General features: G+C 38.8%; 1 protein-coding gene across 1 annotated transcript in view; it reads left to right on the top strand.

Moving 5' to 3' along the window:
• AHRR (aryl hydrocarbon receptor repressor) overlaps nucleotides 1-25,727 on the top strand; it is a gene marked incomplete at its 3' end in the record, with an annotated part of 81,712 nt that overhangs the window by 43,544 nt on the left and 12,441 nt on the right. Inside the window, exon 4 of the mRNA XM_083870424.1 lies at nucleotides 11,627-11,727. Coding sequence (XP_083726550.1) covers nucleotides 11,627-11,727 — 101 coding nt within the window. The remainder of the gene's footprint in view (nucleotides 1-11,626; nucleotides 11,728-25,727) is intronic.

The following is a 25,727-nucleotide window of genomic DNA, read 5'->3' as shown; positions in this document are numbered from 1 at the left end:
TGTAAGATCATCTTTGCTTTTTGTGATTTGTAGTTTTCACTTTCTGCCTTAAACCTGTTTTCCTTAGCGTAGAGCTAGTAAGTCTTGTTTCAGTGGTTATTGGACTGACTGACAGTAAGCCACAGTGAATATCCAATGGAGATCATATTGTAACTGGTGAAAACACAATAGAAGCTAATGTTTATGTGATGTGATGAGCATAAAACAGATCTAATGAATTGGTAGATAAGAAATCACTGTTTTTCATCCAGAGACATGAGACAGAATAAGAAGTACTAGAAATAATTTATGTTTCATAGTTCTCCTTATACACACTATCCACCTGGCCCTGACCACTCCGTGAAAGCTGCAATTGGCTATTACTGCCTAGAAAGTTGAAGCCATAACCCTATGTTTCAAGAATGAGATACAAGATCCTTGTCCTTATCCCATAAGGAATACTCATTATTTCTTTGGTAGCTTGTTATGAGTCAAGGCAGCAGGAACCTTCGTAGGAGTCAGACTTGCCTGTTCAAGTCAATGACACATACAGAAGAGTTGAAAGTGGAGAAAAGGTTATATTTTATTAGCTAGGACTTTGTTTCTGAAATACAAAACATTGGTTTTCCTTATCTTCAAATGGGACAAGTCTGATAAGAACTCTGCCTGCGTTGTAATTTTATCACTATATCTAAGTATTCTCTGGTTTTAAAAATTGGAAAGCAAATCAAGGCAGGGAGAAATTTTACAGTCTTGGAGCATGTAAATATTACCTTTCCTGCCTTTTATAAAAACAGATTTTTTTTTTTTTTTATTACACTTAGAAAATTTGAAGGTCCTAATTCTGGCAGTTAACCTAGGGACCATGACACTTTCAAGAAACTTAATTTCTCTGGTACCTGAACAGGAGAGAAAATGCAAGCCCACTACTGGTCTGTTTTGGGTCTTTGGCATCTGCTTGGGATCTTTTTCTGAGTAGGGAACATGGCTGTCAGGAAAGCCAAAGCAAAACCTTTGTGAGGAAGTGAAAAATAAAGGTTATTGTAGAAATTGAATACATTGTGTTGCATGCATTTTCTACTTCTGCAGAAGGTTCCTGTTCTGCAGAGGAATTTATTTTTGGACAAATCATAGTGTCTTCTCTACAGGCCTTCTGTCTTACGAGGGATTCCAGTTGGGAATGACATCCAACTGTTTGGGTAGCTTTGCAGGACTAGTTTTTAAATTCATACGTTAAAATATTAATGTGGATAAAAACACATTTAAGAGATTCAGGGACTGTAACATTATCAGTTTTGGCATCTGGCAGTTCAGTTTCTGAGTTCTGTTGTCAGATAGTTCTTAATTTTGAGCTTTTAGGTAAGATTGTCATGCTACTAGTTTTCTTCATCATTCCAAAAGGTTCTGGGATACAGCTCAATGTTTTAAAATCACCCTGGAAATTGATTCTGAAATAATATTTTTTAAAACTTTTAGATAATGTCCCTGATGTTTCACTCACCCGTATCTTGTCTCAGCATGTGTTGTTACTTCCTGAAGTAGAAAATCCAAAGCTTGAGGACCTCCTCTCAGGCATATTTTCCCCACAGCACTTTAGGTGATTTAATTTCTCAAGGCTTCATGCAGTCAGTGTCATCGTGGCAGCCTCCACAGGAAAGGCCAAGCAGAGCAGCTCTGCCTTAGAAAGAGAGCACCATATTCTGGGGGGTGTGTGTGTTTTTCTGTTGTTGTGCAGCAGTGTGCTGTGATATCCAGCTGATTTAAAGGTGGAGATCCTGTATTTCCTCTGTCAAGTGTCTTTGCTTCTTTAAAGTACACTGGAAAACAAACGTGTCTTTACCTTTAATATTGGACACAGTAAGGCTACTATATAAACCAGATATTAAAGAATTGTTCTTATGATATTCCTGACTCTAAAACTGTTGGATCCAGATTTGGTTTTCTGGGTAACACATGCACTTCTTGTGCACTAAGGTCTCAGTCTGAATATTTTAGGTGCAGTGTTTATTTCATCTTAGAGGTTTCCTTTATCCTCTCCAGATCGTGTGCATTGGCTATTTTTAAACAGCCTCTTGGATGATATACTGGTCTACTGACACATGCTCTTTCAACTCTCTTCTAAGAGATACTGACTTAAATTCCTCTTGGAACCAGCAGGTGTGAATTTAGTCTGTGTCTTTCCATGCAGAATGGTGCAATGAAAATTATAAAGGCACAAGAAATTGAGGAGTGGAAGCTTAGGAGATAGTCTGTTTGAATCATACTCCTGGAAAAGAGGTTATCAAATCCAAAAAGGCTAGCAAAGGTCATGTAAATCTCACATAAGTTTGTAATTGTCAGGTTTCTTTTATCAAGAAGAAGGAGAGATGCTTTCTTATGCATTTATTTATTTATAGTTGCATTTTATTTATTTATTTATAGTTGCATTTATTTTCATGCTTGATCTTTGATTTAAGTTTGTCTGTCAGTGATTCTTTAATTGAGTTCAGTGACTGATTACTAAATGTGGAGAAGGTAAAACCATGCACGTCTTCTGTAGCCAATAGAGACTAAAAATGTTCAGATATTCTCAAAGTAAACCTGTTATCAAGACTTCATTGCATTTCTGCTGTAAGCTGCAGTTTTTACAATCACCTTTCCAAAAGCGGGAAAGATTCCAGTAGACTTCAGTTGCTTACTTATGAACATACAGAGCTTTCCTCTTAGTGGTCTTTTCAGTAAAAATGGATTTTGGTCTCATTGCTTATGTTTCTGAAAAATATTTCAGACTCAAGTTTATTTCAATAGGCTGTTTATCACAAAAGAATGTTTTTTGTTATTTTTGGATGCAATGATTAGTCACAAGCTGTTCTTTCATCATATGCTTAAATTTAGTCACATACAGGCTTTCTCATAAGGTTCTGATTTTTCTTATTGTCACTTCTGTGATATACTTTGTTTCACGTCACAGATGCTGCTGTTGTGCATCTGTTGTTTATTTTCTGTCTGCAACAAATTTTGTGGACAAAGCCATGGCATTGCAGTGAGAATATAACAACATAAGAGATGCACTACTGTGTCACACCAGTGGTCCATCTAGTCTGGCATTCCCGTCTTCAAAATTGCTGTCTTTTATCTACTTTAAAGCATACTTGTGCTGGTATTACAGGGCACTTCACGGTCTTCATATTGCAGGGTTGGGCAAACAGCAGTTCTGCATTCAGTTTATCCAGTGCCCTTATAGTTTTGTAAACCTCTGCTGTATCTCCCCTCGTCCTTCTCAGTAAAAAGTCACAGCCATCTTAGCCTCTCCTCCAAGGGCAGCTGCCTCTGCTGTGGATATCAGTGTCCATTGATGTGTTATTTTCATCGGGAGAATCAATCCTGAAAAAATGGCCTAATGACAATGAAAAAGTTTGAGCCATATCAAAGAGGACAACTTTCTTGGGCCCTAGAGAGAGAAAATACCGGGAATTCAGAGGATATAGAGAACCCATTTCTTAAAATATATCTGGGCAAGGGAAAAGATGAACAACTATGCAGACAAGAAGCCATTATGAAGGATTTTTTTAAGAATGGGGAAACTCTTCAAGTCTTTTTGATAGGCCATGTGTTCAATAAATCCTGGAACCAATGTGTCCTGATGTGCTGTTCCTCTGAGTATGTAGGTATATCATGATCAGTGGGATTTGCTGAGATCCCACTCAAGCAATCAGGATGTAACAGGTCAGAACACTGCAATACACTTAAGGCTAATTGTGGATCAGTTTGGTGAAGTCACAAATGAAAAAATAAAGCTACATTTATTGCACATTCTAGGGTCCTTAACTCTGGAACTATCCAATGTAAAGCAGACTTTCTAAATACAGAATAGTTCTCTGAAATTATTTTTTTCCACTCTAAACTTATGCTGGATATCATGATTCTGATTAATAGATATGTAATTTAAAAACTTAAAGGTGCAAGAAAGAAATGTTAGAATAATTTTAATTTTTTGCGAGTGATGTAGGTATTGATTTGAAACTGGAATAAGTAGTCTGCAGATTTCTTACTCAAGGTTTCTGATAACTCAGGCTTGCAATCCATTTTGTAGTTTGAGAGAATAACCCATTTTTACTTACCTTTTATGTGTTTATTCAGAAGGGCGTGCAAGCAAATACTCAGACAAGCTAACATATTACCACTTAATTAAAGAATGGAATAGTACACAGATAAAATTAGGCCCCAGGACTGAACCTATAAATCAATATGTTTCCATGATCAAATCATCATATTTAATGTAGTAGAAAATAAAATAGAATTGTGAAGACAAACAGGAAGACTGTTACTTGGAATAAGTCTTTTATCTTAGGACAATTTCAGAGGACTGCATGTCTTCAGGAGTCTTGTAACCAATATAGTCTTCCAGACCAACTGATAGCTCAAATATTTACTCACAGTGATGCAAACAGATCTCTAAAATATCTCCTTTGCCAAGGCACAATGTGGGGCTGTCTGTTGGGGAGATCATCTGTTGAGTCATATGAAGAGAGAAAGGTTGCAACAGTAAGCTACAGAGAAGAAATATGTTTTCTAGTCAAGTTCTATTGAGTCTGTTGTTTATATAGCTAGCACACAATTTGTTTCACGTGGAGCTTTTCTTTGGATCTTTGATCCCTCAGAAATTATGGGACAGGGGAGATATTATTGTTCCAGACCACATTTAAACTCAACATACAAGTGTGATTTCTTATGAGATACCGATAGAATAAACCAGCAAAAACCAGAAGAGTTAATAACTTACTTTGCATGTTCTTCATAGACATACACTTTTTATAAAAACCACTTCATCATTCTCAGCATTTCTTAAATTATTCTACACATTTACAAACCAAGAATTGTGGAAACAGGAAGTGTCCATTGTGAATTTACCCTAATTCTCATTTACCTAAAATATTAAGCAACTTATTATCTTCTAAAATTAATCCTGTTTGTAATTAAATAATGAAAGTTTTCCTGGAGGGAATGAGAAATGTCCATTACTGGGAATACTCAAAAACTGAGGAACCTCCCTAAGTGAAGTCAGCTCTGTTCTGATCAGGGTGAGATAGACCAGATGACCTTCAAAGGTCCCTTCCAACCTACACCTCCTTAAGTTTTTGTGATTCCCTATCCTGACTCAGTTAACAGACCTGGGTTCCCCACAAGTGAACCACTTTCCTAAACCTTCACAGAACTCTTTGCACTGCGGCACAACCGAACATTTGCAGGCAATTCTTTTCAGCTTCTCAGCTTGCTTCATGTAAACTCTATTTCCCAAAGGCACACAGACCTCTTTTTCACATGCAAGGAAAAAAAATATCCTGACTCAGTGACCTCTGTTAGAAGTCCTCGGTTTGTGTTTCTTCTTTCACCTGCACCTGGATTCTGATGCTGCCTTTTTGCTGGACTACTCAGTACTGCCCTGTCACCACACCAGCTCCATACCAAGGACTCTGTCGATCATGAATTCTAACCTCAAACTGATTCTGTTCCAAACACAGCCTTGCTTGAGTGTTAAGTCAAGAGGGAAAAAATAAGACTGATGGGTTTTAGAGGGCAGAGTGAAGAAGATAGTGGATTTTTTCTGGGAACTGGAGGAAAGCACACCAGGACTTCTCCAGGGCAAGAGGCTTGTCCTCCCTTTTTTGTCTACTGGAAACCTTGTCTGAGATTTCATCCTGAATACATTGTCAGATCACCACTAAATTTTCTAATGAGCAGGATCTCTCAGAGCTGATATTTGTAGAAAAACTATAGGAATGCGAGCTTTTCCCCTCTTTTCTCTGTATTTCTGTAGAAATAATTTCCATGTGTACTTATACACACGCTCAGACAGCACTGGCAGCTGGATCAGTGTTTCAGAAAGTTCATCTGCTCTGCAGTAATTTCTAAAAACACAAACCCCTCCAGTGGAATACAGTGAAACCGACCGTATTGAGGATCGCTCCAGCGGAATATTTTACTGTTTGCAGAGGGATTTGACTTGGGGCAAACACTCCTCACCCTTCACACAGCGAGCTCTCTCCCTTCTCCCCGCTGCACGAGAGTTATTCCTCTGATCCTTCACTCTAAGCTCCTTTGCTTTTTTTTTAGGCAACTTCCAGATATCTGATACAGTCTATAATGAGGAATTAGGTTCCATTACACGAAGGCTTAACCTTCTCGAAAAGCATTCAGCGCTTGCCAGGAGTCATCAATATTTAACAGCTGTTGTTATTATGAAATACTTCATAGGGCAATGCGGCTCGCCTGCTCGCACGCAAGGGCTTGAACGGCGGCCAGGGCGCTGTCAGAGCCGCCGGGAGATTGACAGGCGGCGAGCCTTGCGTGACAGCGGGGCCGGGGTTACTCAGCACTCTGCCTCCTCCGCAGCGGGGACCTCTCCTCCCCCTCCAAAGCCCGCCTTCCAAAGGGCTCCTCCGGACGCGCTGGGGGCTCTGGCCCCTCCAGCCCCGCGGAGAGAGAGGAGGCAGCCCGGCCCTGGCACCTCTTTGATGCTCCTCTCGCACCGGGGAAAGGGGTGAGGCTCCCTGGGAAAGGGGAGCGGTGGGTTCTGCAAGGAAGAGCGGATGGGATCTGGAAAGCAAAAGGGTTCGGTTTGTACCTTAAATAAATGTCATGCTGTACTCGAGAAACTTCAAAGGGAAGTCAGATTTCAAAGCATCTCTTAAGAAGAAGCAGACTGAAAAAACCGCTAAGTTGGGAAGAAAAACTCTGCGTTACTGCTAGTGTAATTTCATCTGGCATTCTGGTAGCCTCCAAACAGGACCAAGCACCATATTCAGCTTTTATGCATTTTGGTGCTGATTTCTCTCCCACAGCATTTGTACAACCTGTGTGTTGGGACCTTTCAGAGTGCAAACGTCCCTTCCACGTTGTTTGGCAATGTATAACAACTGCTCCTCATGCTGTATATTTTTTAATTTCAGCGTTCATCTAATGACCCCATCCTAATTGTCACTCGGTGTTCTCTGTAACACAGCCAGAGGAAACAGACCATTTCAGTTCATGGCTCTAGGTTTGTTAAAGCAGAATTGCTCATACTGAGTGTTTCCGAGTCAATTTGTTTTGTTTTCTTAGTATTCAGAGTAACACGCAGAGCTGATTCTTCCTGCAGCTAGAAGATCCAGGAAGAGAGACCCTGTTCTCACTTCCTTTTGAGTAACAGTTACCAAATACCAAAGATTTGCATGCTTAAAGCAGTATCTCTGAACCTGCAGTCTGGATTCGAGTATTTTCATCCACCTGTTTTAAGAAACAATTTATTCCCTGGGCATCACTGGAGAGAACCAGTAGTCCTTGTAGGAGGGATTGAAACTGAAGAAGACTGCATGGTCTCCTTCCTGCACCCCAAACAAATCCAGGCAAGGTCTTCAGTTCAGAAGCAACATCCCTTCACTGCTCATTTCTTGCCTGTGCTGTTGCTTGGTGCAGGCACCTGGGGTAGCTGGGGTACAGTTTTCCCCCACGTTAGTCTGTTACACAGCCTGACTTAGCAGCTAATTTTGCTAATTATTTTCTGAAGAATGAAGGTTGTGCTTTTGCAGGATGAGGTACGGAAACATTCTGAAGAATGTAATCCCATGGGTTTAAAAAGTATGGTTTTATGAGACTCCTGGAATCTCCATCCCTTTGAACTAAAGAGTATCCTGCAATGAATAAACGTTCTGTTATTTCTGGGGGAAAGGGAATGGCTAGTTCATAATGCTTCTATAGACTGTATTAGGCAGCTTTTCTCTTCTTCACAATATTCCAGGTTTGGTTTTCAAGCCAAAGTGCTTGCAAATGCAGATAGCAATGCTTGTATCAGAACCGGAGGCTTAAAAGAGGTCTCGAGTTTTTACACTGTTCTGAGCAGAGAGAGTGAAGCTGTGAAAGGCTCAACAGCACTGTCTGAGACCATCCCATACTCATTCAGCCAATCTTACAGTCTGCTCTGTGGATTTTTTTTCCTCCATTAATTGTCAATTCTAACTCAACATTATTTTTTTGATTTCCACTCCTTTCACTGCTTTCAGATTAGAAATTGAAACAATATCCTCAAATCTTTGACCTGTCTTCCAGGAAATTGCATTGGCCATTTTATTTAATTTCTTTTTCTCCCTCTTCTTCCTAGTCCCCTTTCCCTGTATATTTCCACAGTGTTGCTCTTTGTAGGACCCAGCATTTCCAGACTTGTTGGCTTTTATGGTTGCATGGGATTGCACCATGCACACTAGATCGCATGACCTTGCAAAACTGTCAGCTCCAGTACATGTATCTCTGGTATTTATCATTCTATGGTATCAATATGCTCATTCATCTTCTTTGGCAGAACAGCTCCATCTTCTGTTTTATTTCATGTTCTGGAAGTGCAGGCTCGATACATTGTGCACAGAAAACAGTTTCTGGTGTTTGGTGTTACCACTTTCCATGTCTTCAATTTGCTGATTTTCAACCTGGTAGATAAGCACTCTGTGCTGACCATCAAAAGGGTTGCCTCTCCGACAGAAAGTAGTCCAAAGCTCCATAAAGCTAAAACTCTTTTTTTTTTTTTTTTTTTTTTTTTTTTTTTACAACCAAGCAGCATTCATCAGACTGCGTGCAGTATCAGCTTTTCTCTTGCTCCATTCTTGATACACGGGAACTCCAGCAGCCCGTTTCCCCCTCAGGTCACTGAGTCATCCTTTGCTGGTTTTTATTTTTCAGCTTTCTGCAATTTGCTCCTCCCTGCCTACCAGAGACAGTATTCCTGCATTCTTCAAACTCTCATTTGTTTTCATCATCATAGGCTTCACTGTTGCTCCAGAGGGACACCATGTTATGAGAGGTCTAAGCTTGATCCAGCTGTCTTGGCATCAGTCTTTTCTATCAAGCCACCCATCAGAACCAATACTTGCTGTCCTGTTCTCTCTCATGATTCTTGGTGGTGACAGGAGTATTGTTAGACTGTTCTGTTTTCTTCTCCCTGTTTTCCTGCCTAGTCAGATAACATCTTGTAAGTTTCCCTCATCTGCCAGTTGTGTCTTGCTTTTCTTCTTCCTCCTCCTCCACATTTCTTTCAGGATCTGTGTGATTTTCTGCCTGTCTTACTCTGCTCTCTCCAGGTGAGAGGCTATCCACCAGCACCTCTCTCCTGAGGTGTCACTGCAGTATCAGCCCAGCCATGGGTGGATTAATCAAGTATTTCCAGTGTGTGGAGGCAGAAGGAGAGTGAGCAGTGTGTGGCAGCTCTGCTGCCTCGGGTGCAAGGAGCAAACATTCCCACCTCCGAGGAACATTCTCTTCTTGCAGCAATGGTATTATTTGTCTTTCTTTGATGGTGCAGTGGGTCTCCTTGCAGTCAGGCCAGTGAGAAGGGCAGGCTACGAAACGGACGTGTGTGGCCCAACATATGGGTAACTGGCAAAATAACATTAAAATACTTTCCATTTGGAGATGGAATTTATAGTAGCCAGACGAGCTGCAGAACAAACATCTCTTGTGCTTCTGCTGCTGTGTTTGTAGGAGCCTGAAGGCTAACAAGCAGGCAGGGAGCTCTGGCCCACTCAGTTGGGTAAAATAATAGTTTCCACTAATGATGAAGTTCGAACAGATGGAATTTTCACACCACCAAAAGAGCGCATCAAAGAAATAAACCTTCGTTTCCTCTCACGCCTCCCTGTCTGTCCTTCAACCTGAGCAAAGACTGCAAACCACCATGTCAGTAATTGCAAAAACATCTTTTCTGAGGAGAAAAACTCTGGAAGAGGCCATTGGAATAGGGATGAGGCTTTTAAAAATTGTTGTCACAAGGTATTTAAAAGACATGTGGATGTGGCACTTAGGGACATGGTTTAGTGGCAGACTTGGCAGTACTGGGTTAGTGGTTGGACTTGATGATCTTAAAGGACTTTTTCAACCTAAATGAGCCTATGATTCTATGTCTGTTCCTATGGAGGGGCCTAGCAGAAGGTCTAGCGTATTGGGGGGAAAAAAATCAACCATTTCTTAAAAGCAACCATTAAAAGGTACACCAAAATGAAAATACAGGTTTAACAATTTGTATATTCTATTCACAGCAGCCTAGCTTACAAGTCTGAAATCCCAAAATTGTTTTGGCTGGAAAATATGGATAGGGACCTGTTTAAAGCAGTTTGGGATTTTCCTGATGTGTTTTCCCATGCCCAGGGGAGAGATTTATTACTTCTAATTACACATTCGAGATAATTGATTTGGGGCAATGACTAACATTATCACTTTCAGCAAATATTTACAATGTAAGCTAAAAACCATCACAGATATTGAGTTAGTGTGGTTCTGAGTTGCCATCATTTATTGTCAAATGCTGATGTCCCTTACTGGGCTGTTAAATTGATAAGGAGCTCTTGCATGGGCTCAGGAGCTTTAGAGGCTTGCTGTTTTTCTCCTCTTCTTATTCTGGCTTGGTACAAACTATTCCTGACATCTAAACCCTTTTTTTGAGGGGAGGTTTTATTTTTGATTGGTTGGGTTTTTGTTGGGGCTCTTTTTTTTTTTTTTTTTTTTTTTTTGGTGTGGGTTTGGGGTTTTTTTTTGATTGGTGTTTTTTGTTTTATTAACCATCTCTGGCTGTGTCTGTTCCCACTCCCCTCTGCCTGGAAGGGAAAATGTGTATCAAACATCCCAGATAATGTCACTGGGATGCTCTCTTCTCTCATTCTCTCAATGAAAAGGAGAAAAACCAGAAAACTGGATCTCTGTTTGCTACCAGGATATTTGTATGACCTTTTCTGGACTGAAGGATGACTTAATTTTTACTGACCAAGTGAGAAAGACAGGTTCCTGCTGTACTCCCTAGATGATGCTGAAGCCCAATAATCAAGTGATGCCAGCCTTCTCAGAAATTCTTTCATTATTCCCAGAAATGGGATCACATTTCAGCTATTTTTCTGTGGGATATATTCATAGGAAGAATTTGAGCATTCAAAAATATTCGAGATCAAACGTTGTAAAGGAAGACCACTCACCAGCTGAGTGAGCACTCACAATGCTTTTCCTATGAAAGCTTAATATTTTTTCCCTATTGTTAGGGAAAATATATGGAATTTTAATCTATAATGAGAATTATTCATTAATTTCATGGAGCAAATGACGTGCTAAAAACAAACTTTAAAACTCTGTGTAAAAATGAAACAGTTTAAGAACATTCCCCTCAATCTTATAGTCAGGCTAAAACTTGTAGAAATGAACAGGGTAAAGTGAGACCAAAAATAATCTGATGTCAAGGAGGTCAGTGTTGGAAATAAGAAACTAATTCACTCCCTTTTCTTCTGAGCTATATAGACATTTCTCTGTATTGTCTTAATACATATTTTTATAAACAAAACAACTTGCTAACTTTCTTTTGTTTCTTTCCTGTGGGTTTTGGTTGTTGTTTTATGTAGAGTAGACTAATGGAAAAAATATGTTCAATAAAAAATGTGATAGATATTTCATATAAAAAACATCTGGACTGCAAAATATATATCTATCTCAAGCACAAGGAGAAAAAAAAAGAAAAGAAAAGAAAGTTGTCAGTAACCGAGATCCAGACCACAAGGACAGTAACCGCCAATTAAATTCAATGCATGTTAAATGCCTAAACAAGAATTTTAGTTGTGACGCTAATCATTATGATTTCTAAACTGATGATAACTCTTTCCAACAGCCATTCAAGAAAAGCACTTTAAGAAGCAAGTTGGCCAAACGATAAAAGAAGACAATATATCTAACAAGACTGCTGTACAAGAAGGTGGACTTCTACTAGAAGTGAGTGAAAAAATGCTTGTTTTATTCATGGCTGTAATTTATTCAGTTTGATGATGCATTTGGGCTGATGATTTGTGGCAGCTTTGAAGAGTCAGTCTTGGGGGGAGTCTTTCAAGAACCCTGCTAGTGAATGCTTCTTGCAAGAGCAAGACTGGCAGTCGTGACAGTCACAGTCAATGTCCATTTAGGCAATTGAACCTTGCACCCTTGCTTGCATTCTTGAATTTACCAGTGAACTCCAGCAGGCCAGGTCACAGGTCTCTTTCTCCTTTAGGTTTATTTTACTTGGCCCATATTTTGAGGATGTCAACATGAGCTTTCCTGGTTTCTGATCTGAGCTGAGAATATTCTAGGATATTTTAGTTTATCCTACTTCCTCAACTCTGTATTCTGCACACACACCAAAAGTGTCAGCAAATGTTATCCCTTCTGTGTATTTTTATCTCCTTTAGGCTGACTTTATATTGGCAGAGCAGCATAAAGGGGCCATGCTGTTACTGAGAACTGGATCCATTAATTTTAAGGAAGAATTAATACTGCTGTGAACTACTGAACCAGCTAGAGCCCAGCGGTCCATCCCAGATACATCTCTATTTCAAATACATGATGTAATAATGCCTTTTATACACTGAGGTCCTTGGAAATTCCTATGTGATTAGGATTACATATGTAGAGTTGTTTTGGATAGGATAATATTCATAGTATAAAAATTGTGTTTTAATGACAGCCCTGAGATGCACGTAAATGTAAATTAAATAGTAGCCTCCAGCAAATAATTGCTGAATAGTACTAAATTAAAACACATTTTAGTATGAGATCCAATACCATAAGTTACTCAACTCTATGGAATGGAAACTGGCACCCTGTTTTCCTTCCTCTTAATATTTCAGAAGATTTTAGTTTTAGATTTCAAAGCAAGTAACACAGAGGCATCTGATTATTTACTGATTCTACCAAAACAAGATGTTTGGCTGTCAGGTGTTATTTTGCAGCCATTTCCATTCTCAGTGAATAGGGGATACAGGATGTATAATAAATAATAAATATGGTGAGTAGATAATTTTAACAAGCATCTCCTATATTTAGTCTATGTTTTGTTGTGTGTACGTTACATGCCCACAAGTTCTAATCATTAAGCATCCTCAAACAGTAGACTGATTGCTGTGAGTACATGGAGAGAACACGGCCACACAATTTGGAGCATGTTACAAGAGACTGCTATTGCTAAATATGCTCTGCTTACTGCAGGGTATGCAGGAGTCACATTCCCCCTGAATACAGGGGAGATATTTTATCCTGGATCATACTTAAAGTGAATCATTAACTGGATGCTTAAGTGCACATTAATATGAAGGTACTTGCCAGGCTTCATTTATGGGCACGTCTGACCTAGAATAAGAGGGTGAGTTTTCCTTAGGGCTTGTCGGGAATGTTTTCTGAGGACTGGGTTTGGCTCGGATCCTCATTCAGTGGTTATGGCACACAAAGAAAAGTGGGTTTTTATGTTGATCAACAAAATTCACCATGTTGGTTATTAGGAATTGTGGGATTTTTAACTAAATCTCACATTTCTGATCCCTTCCAAGAAGAAGCAAACCGTGGTTGCTGTTCTTTGTATATTGACTTGTGAATCTGACCACTTTATTTGCTCTCAAAAGATAATTTCAGCTGTTGAAAGCCACTTTCTGTGCCATGAGAACACCTTGCACTGCTTGCACTGTGCAACTCTCCTAGATGCTTTATAGAATACAAACCAGAATAATCTGAATCACCAAAATATACATGAATAATACTGTTCCTGCGTGCAATGTTAAAGGAAAATCAAGAATAATTGCCTTTTTTTTTTTTCTCTCTAGTGGAATAGTCACTCTGCTTTATGTATGGAGAGAAATATGGGATAACAAGAACCTAATTACTGTTAAATAGTGTATCTGGGACTCTTGAGTCTTGGAACAATGCAGTATTTCCCCTTTCAGCTTGAAAGAAAACAATGGAATTAGGCTGTCTTCAAAATATGTTTAAAATGTTTTTTATTTCTAAAGGCTTCTGCCACAACATGTGTTTTTTATTTAAGATTTTATGGAGATTTTTTACAGCTATAATCAAATAGCTTTCATCAGCAATAACAGAACAAACAATGATACCAGTTTATCAAAGACTTTTTAGTGGAGCACAGCAGGTATCTAAATAAATAATTTCTTTTGGTGCTTTAAGATAATTTCTTCTGGATTAGAGAGGCTTTGCTTGCCATCTTTGTTTCCCTTTGAAGGGAAGACAGACAAGATTCTAAGAACCAAAGTCTAATTTGATTAAGAGGGTTTTTTTTAATATGTCCCATTCTCGTAATCTTTACTGTCCTTTGAGACTTCACATTCCAACAGTTTGACTGCAGTAAAGATTTTTAACTTTTTAAAATTGTTTTTTTAGCTTTTAGTATCTTCCAAGACAGGTGGTTTTGCAACCCTTGTGCCCCATGCCTTCTGGCAGAAAAGGGCCACATTGAGTTACTGAAACCTGTTAGTGAATACTTAAGGAACACTGGGCCAAACCCATAACCAGAAAAAGGGGAAAATACGTTGTATTGGCAGTCAACAAATCCCGATAGAGTTTATGGGGTGATGGGGTGGAGAGACACAATAAAATGGTGACTTGGAAAAATAATGAATCACTGGTGGGTATCTAGGCAATAGCCTTGATTGCAGGATTCATCTCATGGCTGTTAGCCACCTCCTGCTCTTCCCCCCAGCTATGCTGTGCTCGTAATCTTCAGTCCAGACTCAGAGTCTACACTATGGTGCAGGTAATTGCCCATCCCAAATGGCTGTGTAACTGTCATGTGTAATACTATTCACTGATCACTGGAAGAATTAAATGCCTGCTGTTAAGAGGGAGGCTCTATATGGACTTACTTTCCTAATGACACGTAATCAGGCATCACCCCATCATCACCTCCAACACTGCTCCTTGAGTAACCAGCATTTGTGCACTAAGCAGCACCCTGCTAAAATTGTCACTTAGGCTTTATTGACCACTTCACAGTTGCTTCTGCAGTTTTTCTTCTTGTCATGGAAGAATAATTGATGTTCAAATTTTCTTTCTCAACCCTTGCTGCTAAGGAGGTGCCTTCATGGACTTTCTTTTTTCCTTTGTTATGTCTATTGGTCTTCTATTATGCTCTTGTAGGCTGAAACATAGGGTTTATGGCATCTCTGTCTCCAAATGTATTGGACCTAATTCTTTTCAGGTGTGAAAATAGTGTTTTATGACCAAAATATCATAATATTTTAGAATAAAGAAATAGGGACAATGCAGGCAGCTCCCAAGCAGACGCTAGAGGAGTAAGGTTCTAGCATGCTCCCTTCTCACCGATGAATATTGACAAAGGCCAGCTGTGGCTTTTTTGTCATTTCCTTGCCCACTGGCTGCTCAGACTCTTTCCGAGAAGATCCATGTTGCTTTTCAGGATGCTCCAAGCCACGCTTTTGTACAGTTCAAGTCAGATTTCCATGAGTCTTCTACCCTTAAGGCTTCAGTGCTCAAGAATTTCTGTGGTTTTATCTCCTGTTTTTCTTCATGGCTGCATTGAAGATGCTAGTCATAAGACTGTCCTGATATTTCTTACTCAGTGATACTGTACATTCCATTTAATACCTTTATCAAGGACCTGGATAAGGGGATCAAGGGCACCCTTAGTCAGCCTCACAAGACACAAAGTTGGATGGGAGTGTTGGCCTGCTTGAAGGCAGGAGGGTTCTGCAGAGGGATCTGGAGAGGCTTACTACTTACTTAAATTTTTAGACAGAGGCTTGGAGGTTCCTGGCATCTTAACTATCTTGAAATCATAGTCATATGGTCCTTTACTTTAAAAATAGATAAATTACTAATGTCTTCAAAACCATGAAAGCTAGGTTTGGTGGTGCAACCTTTATAATTCTCCACTGATATTTATAATCCTAGCTTCATTGTGTTAGTTACTTAAGCATATAAAGTTGGGTTTTTCAACCTGAGCTTCCATGTTTTGTAGGCATGCTTTTGTTCCACCAAAGCATGCAGACGAATTTTGCTGATTTGAGTCGTAAGTAGCAAAACTAGTGAGGCACTTCAGGTTATTTAGCTTCTGAACCAGCAGCATATGTGCTTGGAATTGGCTGCCTGTATAAAGTTACAGCACAATCAGGTGTAGGTCCTGTATCACACAGAACAGGCACATTGTCACCCAGACGAGTCCTTTATAGATTATTTCTTAATTCCATATCACAGGTTTGGAAATTCTGGCTCTAACTTGCTAGCTCCCACTGAAGTCAATGAGGTCTTTTTTTGCGAGATTTAATAGCAAATAGACCCCAAGTCTTCCTAATGAAAACCAATAAAAGTCACATTTATAATGTAAGCAAATGACTTAGGATTTGGCTCATGTATGTTTGAAGCGTATTGTTTAACATTATGTTGCTACCTTAGAAATGGATGCAAATAATAATCTTTCTTGGACTTAGTTTGGAGAGGTGAACGTGCACATTTTGGCACTGAAACTTATCTCCCAGTGGCCTCTACTAACAGCTTGAACTAGAGTTCAAGTTTCATTCCAAGGGAGTTGGAAAATGATACATTAGAAAACATCCTATTGGTGCTGTTCTTCATTCTGCATAAGGAAATAACATAGGAAACCCTTTTCCCACTTGGTTTCCTGTCATTTTTTTAAACTTATTAGTGTAGTTCCACTTCCTCCTTCCAAACTGATTTATGTAATCAGTTCTTGATAAAACTGTGCTCTTGAAAAAAGGTACTCCAGCTTGAATTTCAGTCTGAGAGCAAGAGATTTTTCTTCTTCCTGTTATTTTTTAATTTAAACTTGAAAAGGCAAATTGCAAGTCCAACAAAATGCATGGAGATTATGTGGATCTATGACCATAATACAAACTTCAGGAATCAAAAAAATGGTAGAAAGAGACATTTTTTGTTTATTCTGGTCTGGAATTCCTTTTCAGCTTCCAGTAGTGCTGACACTCTCCTAACACAGTCCTTCTAAAGTAAATTCTGATAGATGATGACACAGTGCTTCATTTTCTTAATCTACTGGTTTAAAATCAGACCATCAAAATAGGAAATTCTCATAAAAAGCTCATAGTCTTAGTCCTTTTTTTTCGGTTAATACAACATTTAAAGTTACCCAATCAATGCTTTTGCTTTCCTTTGTTTTCAAACATGAACCTTCTCCCAGTAATTTAGATGACATGATTTAAGCTGACATTAAGTGACATCAGTCACTTGGGATGACTTACAGAGAGTTTATCCATTTAAAAAAACCCATAAATGGTGTTAGGAGTGCCATTTTATCACATGCGTACATTCGCTTTTTTCTTGCCAGGCGTAGGCAAAACACAAAGGAACATTTCAGAGGCCCTGGTCCCTTTTTTCCTTTCTTTTCAAATAGGCGTATTTCTAAAATCCAGACTTGAAATTTGGCATGGCCACAGCTCTGTGCAAAAAACATCCTTTCTGTTGCCCTTTAAACAAATAACTAATGTTCTCACTTATTCCTTTCTTTTTTTTTTTTTTTTCTTCTTCTTCTCTAACAAATCTGGATAGAAACGCCGTGACCGCTAAATTCCATTTGCTCTCTGGTCCAGTCCCTAGTGCTACTGTTATGACTGCAACAATCATGATGCTGCCACAGTGCTGAGGTTTCTGAAATATAGGAGGTGGCACCATCCTACTTGACAGGGGACAGAGAAAAACAAAATCATATTATCCCCTCCCTTCAGATTTTCAGCCTAATTACGAGAAAAGTGATAGAAGATGGATTTTGATGGGCAAAACTGTGTGGAAACAATGAACAAAATGGTAACCACAATTGCCAGTACACATAATGTCTGAGAAGCTTGACTTTTGCCAGGACTTTTGCAAGAGTTTTATGGAGGGATTTGAAAAGGAAAAATAGGTACTTCTGTAGAGGCTTGTGCATAGCCTTTTTGCAAAAGGGAAAATGCCAGTAAGTGCTTCTTTTCAGATTTCGTGACATGTTGGGCTGATGAGAGTTAGCATTTAGCTTCTCCAACACAAAATTACAGATTATAATTTAGAGGGAGCAAGCTGGGAGTGGATTGGAAAATCAGGACAGCCAGCCTATGTTCAGTGTGACAGAGCAGGAGGAGAGGGCAGTCAGTGCAGGTGTGTGGTGAGGAGAGGCAGTTATCATCCTCTGGGGGCTGCTGGCATCAGGGAAAGTGTTGTGCATCTGTCTGTCAGGAGACAGGCAAACTTGCTGTCATATGAGGAGGGGTAGCTGAGAAATTGTAGTTGTAGCAGTGAACAGAACAGCTGTCCATCCATGGTATAAAGGTACAGAATCAATAATCTTTGGGCACAGATGCAGTTCTGAATTTCAGGCCGCTGTTGCTGTCTCCAGACTGTTCATCACAGCCAACTCCACCCGAGCTCACTTTTCACAGCCGCTTCCTCTGTTTCTGCTCAGGCTATTTCGGTGCCTCTTGGAGACAGTCCAGTGGCCACATAACTTCCTCCTCAACAAAACATATTCTCCTGTTTCAACTCTGTTAGGTTTTTTTTCCTCTCACTGGCTTCAGAGCTAATACTTGACAACTATTTCCACCAGCCAACAGCTTTGGTATCTGTGTCTGAGCCCGGCATCAAATAGATGCACCAGGACCTAGTCTGCTACCAGAACTGACTTCTCACATTCAAGCAACAAAGGCATTCATAACACACTGTTCATTTTATACCAATTTCTGCATTTGCTTTCCATGAAGCGTTTTTGAAGATGTCATAGTCATGTATTGCAAAAAACCACCCCAAAACACAGAAGAAACAGAAATACACTTTATATAATTGCAATCCTACATTGTTTCATTTGTCTTCAACTGTTTGAAGTGAAATGATAAATGAACAGCCTAAACTGTATTCACAGATGACACTCGCTTTCAGTATATTCCTCATTCTCAATTCAGAAAATCTCATGAGCTGCAGCTTTGCTATCTTCTCAATAATATGAAGTAATGAGCAAGAAAGCAGGTCCAGGCTAGACTGTGTCCAGTCCTGAGAATTTTGCAAATTTGCAGTGATTTTGTTTTGGAGGTTTCAAAAAAAACCACCAAAAAAACCCCCCAAAAAACCCCTACACATTTTACTACAAATATCAAATAATTCCACTTTCACTTTTTGTCTGCTTTAGGTAATAAGACTTAAATGCTCAATCCAAAGCAGGGGCTTGCAGAAAAGACTTGGGGAAGGATTAATTTGGTCTATAATCCAGCATAAGATTTGCAATCATTGCTACTGGTTAGAGGAGCTGTGTCTAACTTTCTATCCTTACCCCTCTCCAGCTGATCCACTGTTATCCACTTGATATCTCAATTAGAGAAAGCATTGCCTGCCTCTCTGGGTCAGCATAACACCTTTATAGTAGGATTCACCCCTGCTGTCAGAATGGGATAGGGTGTGTTTGATACAGAATACTTAGAGGATACAAAACATGCATAAGATGATTACCTGCAAAGTAAAACTGTTCCCAGAGTCACTTTCAGGAATGCTACTCTCCTTGAAAACTCTGCTGACCTGAAACGGTGTTTTAAAGGGCTGGTTTAGCATATATTATTGAACAGAATGTGAAATACAGATTGTTTTGCTCTTCTTCCCACTCCCTGAAATAGTTTCATGTTAGAAAATCTGATATATAGTGCTAAATACACAGAAAAACAGTGCTCTGAAATTAGGACATAACATTCTGTTTTCAGTATACAGACTGCAACATTGTCTCTTTTAGGTTTTGATTCCTTACAGAAAGAGATGTCTGCCATTCATCCTCATTAACAGTTTGCAAGTACAAATAAATGTCAGCTGTGGATGGAATATTATGACGGCTTCCTCTCTTCAGGACTTGATGCACTTACATGTAAATAACACTGAAAAAAAAAATCCAGACATTTGGTACTTACATATGTCTAATTGTCCAACATGTTGGATAAATATTATTTGAGACTCTTTTCAGTAACTTATTTCTGTGAAAGATAATGCCTAATCTTACTACATTTGTTATTTCAAAGTCTACCTAACTAAATTTGTTATTACAAGTGCAGACTAGTGAGCAATTAATGCTTCATTTTGAGTCTTCTCAAATGGAATTAATCAGGCTCACATTTTCTATATTGAAATTATTGAAGAGAAGACTGAAAAGCTCAGAGCAGCTGCAGAATTCAGAAAGGACGAAGAGCTGAACTTGCACTGAAGATATGATATTGCCCCAGCTTTGCTTCCATCTGTGAATACAACATCTGCTTTTAAGGAAGTGAAATGAGAAACTGCATGAATCAATATAAAGATGGTTTCTATTTCCAAGTGTAGTCCAGGGCATAGTATTTGTGAAAGAGCATTGACAGGAGGGTTCTGTTACTAATAGAGCACAATTTAAATTCAACATCATGATTAATGAGGAGGCTAAAGAAATAGATATAATAATTATGTTGTAATTTAGTATTCTTTCATGATAATTGCTAAGGTAAATGACATGTTACTCATCCACATACTCACTAACTGTCTAGCAAACATCATACCAATATCTATATATTAATAAATAAAATGTGCTTTGCCCCTACAATTTTAGAATTAAGAATTTAAATATTCTTCTTTATATTATTTTAAGTAGTCTTCAGTACTTGTATACCATCCATTAACCTCAGGTAGCATTCATATTCTTACTTCCCATATGAAATCCTAAATGACAATGCAAAGAAATGAAAAATGAAATTTTTACAACTAGACCTGAAAAAATCCACCAAACATTGCCATCAATAGAAGATATTTTTGGTGATAATATTTTATTCTAAACAAGCATGCCATGTAACAAATTTGTACTGAGGTGTTCAGTATCACCCAAAATTTACTTTTGCATCAACAAAACCATCCCTAACGTGTCTTTAAGCTATTAGTCATTGGTATTGCTTCTCTCTGGAAGCATGGTCTGTATTCTCTTTTCCAGTGCTTAGTACTTGGGGAAAAAATGGGTTTTAATGGGGATGCATCTCTTTCTAGTATGCACCACATCAACTTTCTACACAAAGTCAACTGATGCTTCAGCCCTTGTTTCTCAGACCCATCTTGGACAGAATAGTTGGTTTTGAGGCGCCAAGTTCATTGGGGACCAGAAATTCCTGTATATCTTAACAAAGAGAGGCTTGACACAGACTAAGCAAGCTTTGTTACAAAAGCTTAGCTTGGAAGTAATGTATAATGGAAGAAAAACTGCATTTGCAATCTTGCATCATGCATTCAAAACAACTTCAAAGGCAAAATTGTTCTTGGTTGTGTCCAATACTTATTACATATCAAGCATATAAAAAACATCACCATGGTTTAAAATGTGTTTACATGTGTGCACACATTGCAATCTCACCCTCCAGGGAACTACTATGTTTTCTTGAAAGTTTATAGCTCACAATTACCGGAGCCCAATGACTTACATTTTCCTAACTGATTTCCAGGAGGCCAGTTTTGAATGCTGCCTCTTGATGAGCCACAGTGTTCCAGCTCCCTTGTTAGCCTGAAGACACGTATATAAACAAGCATCTCCAAGTTTTCCCTAATTCCTTCGTGGAAGTGATGGGGTATTGAAAAATGGAATAATGAGAAATTTCCCCAGCTGAATGATTCATAATCATTGGTGCCTTTCAGATGGCCCAGCTGTTCCTTCTGACAGTAAAGGGGAGGGCCAGGGCTCAAATCTGTCTGGCATTGTGAATGGTCATTGAAAATGTTGATCTTGGTAGGGCACCACTAGGTGCTGAATTTCCATACTGAAAGAGCCCTGAAGTGATATCCAGAGTCAAGGACACAGGCAGGAACATGAACTTTGTTTTATCTGGGGCGACAAGAGGAGAGAAAACGGCGTAATGATCATATATACATATTTCTTTGTATTTGAAAATAAACACTTCTGCTGTCTATGAAAACCAGTTGATCAGATTGAAAGCTTTCTCTCCGAAAAGCTTCATATATAACTCCATGTCTGTAGACTTCATCTAGTACCTCCTTCCCTGGCTCAAATGATGGAAATTTGTCTTCTGTTTTGTTTCTTTTGCCTGAAATTTAATCTGTACACGCAAACCCTTGATCAAAACTGAATGCTTAAACAATTCTGCCACTCTCCTTTGCACGAAATAGTGCTTACTCACAGAAATATTCCTTTTGAAGTTGCTTTGTAGATAGCAGAGAAATACATAAGAGTCCAGAGGGCTGAGAGAGACTGTACTTGTTGAGCAAAGGCCATATTCTGATGTCACCAGATATGGTATTTCTGAATAGTCTTTTATGCTGTTTTTTATTTCAGGGTTCTTTAAGAGTTATTTTTTTTATTTTTTTTTTTTAATTTATAAAGAGAACCTAAGAGATTCAGAGAGGTTTTTGAGAAGGGCAACTATGAGTCCTAAAAACACCAGTGGAAAGAAATACTGATTCACTAAACAATGCAGTTTAAGACAGAAGACACAATTAACTGTCTGCATTTTCCTCCTGATATTCATAAGACATGAACAAGTATATCATTTCCAGAGTTTTTAAATAGCTACTTATTTAGATCATCAGAAAATGGCCCCATCCCACATAGGATGCAAAAACCCAGTGATCCACTGTTAAGTGAAGCTGTTCCAGATAAACTGTGAGCCAACTGACCCTGGAAATTTAGTACCCAAGTTGCGTGACTCGAAAATCTGTTCAAAGCAAGGCATGGCTGCAGGCCTTGACTGTTGTACTTTAGTAGCCATAGTAACATGGTCTCTGGAGACCTAATGCTAGTGAATTTTCCTTTATTTCAAGGAAGAGTAATAAGAGAAATGTGCATTGGAACTTGTTCTTTCTCTTTTTTTTTCCCTCCTCCTTATTTTTACTATGCCATGACCTTGACCAAAATATCTTTGAAGTATTTTCTGGCTGATTTTCTGCTATGAGACTAAGAAAAAAAAAAAATCAGGATATATAAAGGATCTTGCCAAAGGAAGTCCTATCTTCCTCAAAATATTTGCCTTCTTTTCCAAAGAGAATCTCTTGACTAATAAAGTTTCAAAAACTTCTTAATGGAAGGAACTGATAACTTTCATCTCACAGCTACTGCAGGCACCAGAATAATATCATACTTTCTTTGAACTGACAGATTAATTGTTTTCTTGTTTCAGTAGCAGGTGCAGCTTTTCGTGAGGACATAATTGGATGTACATGTTTTTTCAAAAGAACACAGGCCCCTATCTGGTGCCAAGCTCTCTGGGTTTTTTTCATTTGGGAAAAAGGTCCCACATGATTTCATTTTTTAAGTACAATGTAGAAAACTCATGTAAGTGTTTTTAAAAAGCCAAATACAAACAAACAAATGTTCACAATACATACTTAAGTCTGTCTCACATGTTTCAGCTATTATCCTGGATTAGAAATTCCATCTGTCATTGAATCCATATGGTTTGCCAAATGGCAGTTTAAAACCATGTATTTTTTGCAGATTTGAAGTTAGTTGTTTTTTGTTATAAAAGTTTTAAGGTCCATACTAATACTTGTTTCTACGTGTGCATGTGACCCTCTGTGCATGTGTAAGAATATGCAATATTGCAAAAAAATTTTAGGACTTTACTGATTGAAACACACTTGTTGTACACAAAACAAATACCACCAGCATTGAGTTGTGAAGTTTGGTTATTTTCCCCTCTAAATACTAGAGCCCCATTTAGGATTTCCATTACTTCTGCTAAGAGGATTAAAGCAAAATGAGGAGAGCTGCCTTTACTTCTCTGTGCTGTTCCCTCAGTGTTCAGAGCAAACATGTGCTTTCATTAGGGACTGCAAACTGCACAGGTATGAGGCTGGTCCATGTCCTTTTTCCTGTTTCATCTTGCCAGGTTATCCATTACCCAGGCACATGGCTGCTGTGGTTTTGACACAGCACACCTGTGCAGCCCCCTGTTCACTGGGAATGAGAGAAAGCTATTGCTGAGAATTTTATTTCAATAACTGAGGATGTTTAAAAATCATAAGTGGAGCCATACACTTTGTTGTGCTGTTTAATATGAGGCATGGTAACTTAGAACAAAAAAGCTGGGAATAGTTTTCACTCATTCTCATGGACTGAAGCTGTCTCTCCTACTCAGTCTAAAAAGTCACTAGGCTTCTGGCCAGAAAAATCTCTCTGCAGTGTTACTGTAAAGGATTTTAGTATGGAGTTGTTTTTGGTACCTCAGAGGTTTATCTGAGAGATTCGAAAAGGTATTTCCCTACTGATTTGCAATCACCATTACCACTAGGGGTGATCAATGTGCTAGCAAACACCCTCCTTCTTATCCCCACCCGTGGTAAGTAGATAAGAAAAGTATAAATCCCAGCCCATCTCTGACTCTATTGAGAGTCTTCTGTGTTACAGGTGTCTGTTTTCCCACTGAACTACAGTTTAGGGTAATATTGAGGAAACAGAAGAATTTGCAGGCATGGATGAAACTCACTGGTATAAAGTTTTACTTGATATCCAGCTTGTCTTTTTTTAATGTGTCTGAAGCAGCAGGTTTCCCAACTAAAATGAATTTAGAGTAATGGAATTTGTGTTAATCCTCAATGGAGTCATGTGGCTCCATAAAAGTTGTTTTTGCACAAAAGTGGATTTTGCTTTCCCTGCTTGCAGGGCAAAGCTTCTGATGTCTGCAGTTGAGGTGGTGAAAACCCACATTTAAGAGATATAACCTCAGGAGAGGACACCAGCATTTTGAGAACAAACTGAAAACAAAGCAGGGAAAGTTTGAAAATCTCTTCATTTACATACTTGCTTCAAATCCACAATTGTCTCTGGCCTAACCTAAACGTGTCTCCGTGAACTTTTCCTCCATTTCTTCTTCTCTCTTCCTCCCTCCCACCTCTTTCTTAATACCTCCTCCAGCCTCACAGATGTACTTGCCAGTACACTGATCTGAACCCTTGGAAATACACATGGTCCCATTTCTCTTTCCAATTTCAAAAACTGTTACACCTAGTCCAGCCTGACTCTAGCTCTGTGAAAAGAAAAAAAAAAAAAAAAAAAAAAAAAAAAAGAAGAAGAAGAAAAAAGTGTAAAGAAAAAAAGAAAAACCTTCCTGCTTTCCACTGTGGGGGATCAAGTCTTACATTTTAAGGGTAGAGACTGATCTCTTATGTATGTGTCTAGGCCTAAAGAGTATGTACCAATATGTTCAAGAAGACTAATTTTTTGAATAGATGAATTTATCTCTTGATTCATACAAGCAATCCTTGACAAAGGCAGATATCCCTACAGAAGCTGAAAAACTCCAGCTTGCCTGCAAGACAATCAAGGATATATTTTAAGGATTTTCAGCCTGATAATGTGTAGGATTCTTTGATAATATTCAGATCTTGTGATCATTGTTTAATTTTTTCCAGGTAGGGCTTGGTGTATTAGTTTGCATGGCTTAAGAAGTTTTTTTAATTAAGCACATTTCTTTCATTTTTAAAATGTTCTTAACTTCTACGTGGTCCAGTTTCACAGGCAGGACTCGAGGTCTTTCAGAATATGTATGGTAAGAGCCACAGACAAAAAGTTGCTCCTTTAAGTGTCCTACAGTTATCTTTATGGAAAATTTTAGTCTATCCAAATTAAAAGGCCTGCCAGATGCTCAAAATGTAATAAAATTCCTAACATCACATCACTGATGGTTTCATTATTGTGAAGACAAGTCCAAAAAGACAAGATGCCAAAAATGCTTTCTTGTCTCCATTTGATGTTGGGAATGTACATGACAGATGCCATCCACGGAGTTTCCCCTCTGTGCAGTGAGAGGCACAGATGTGAAGATGCAGAAATCTTGACATGCTGTCTTCTGGTTAGTGAGGTGCTGGGACAAATTTGGGCATTATTTAGAGCAGGAAATTGCACCAGTTGAGCAAGTCCTTCTGCTTCAAGACAAGGATAACTAGTATTCAACATAAGCACAACTACACAGAGATCAGTCTTATTCTGCAAAGGGTCT

Source organism: Zosterops lateralis (genome assembly GCF_965231275.1).
Source record: "Zosterops lateralis genome assembly, chromosome: 1".
NCBI lineage: Eukaryota > Metazoa > Chordata > Aves > Passeriformes > Zosteropidae > Zosterops > Zosterops lateralis.
This window is presented reverse-complemented; position numbering and strand designations above follow the sequence as displayed.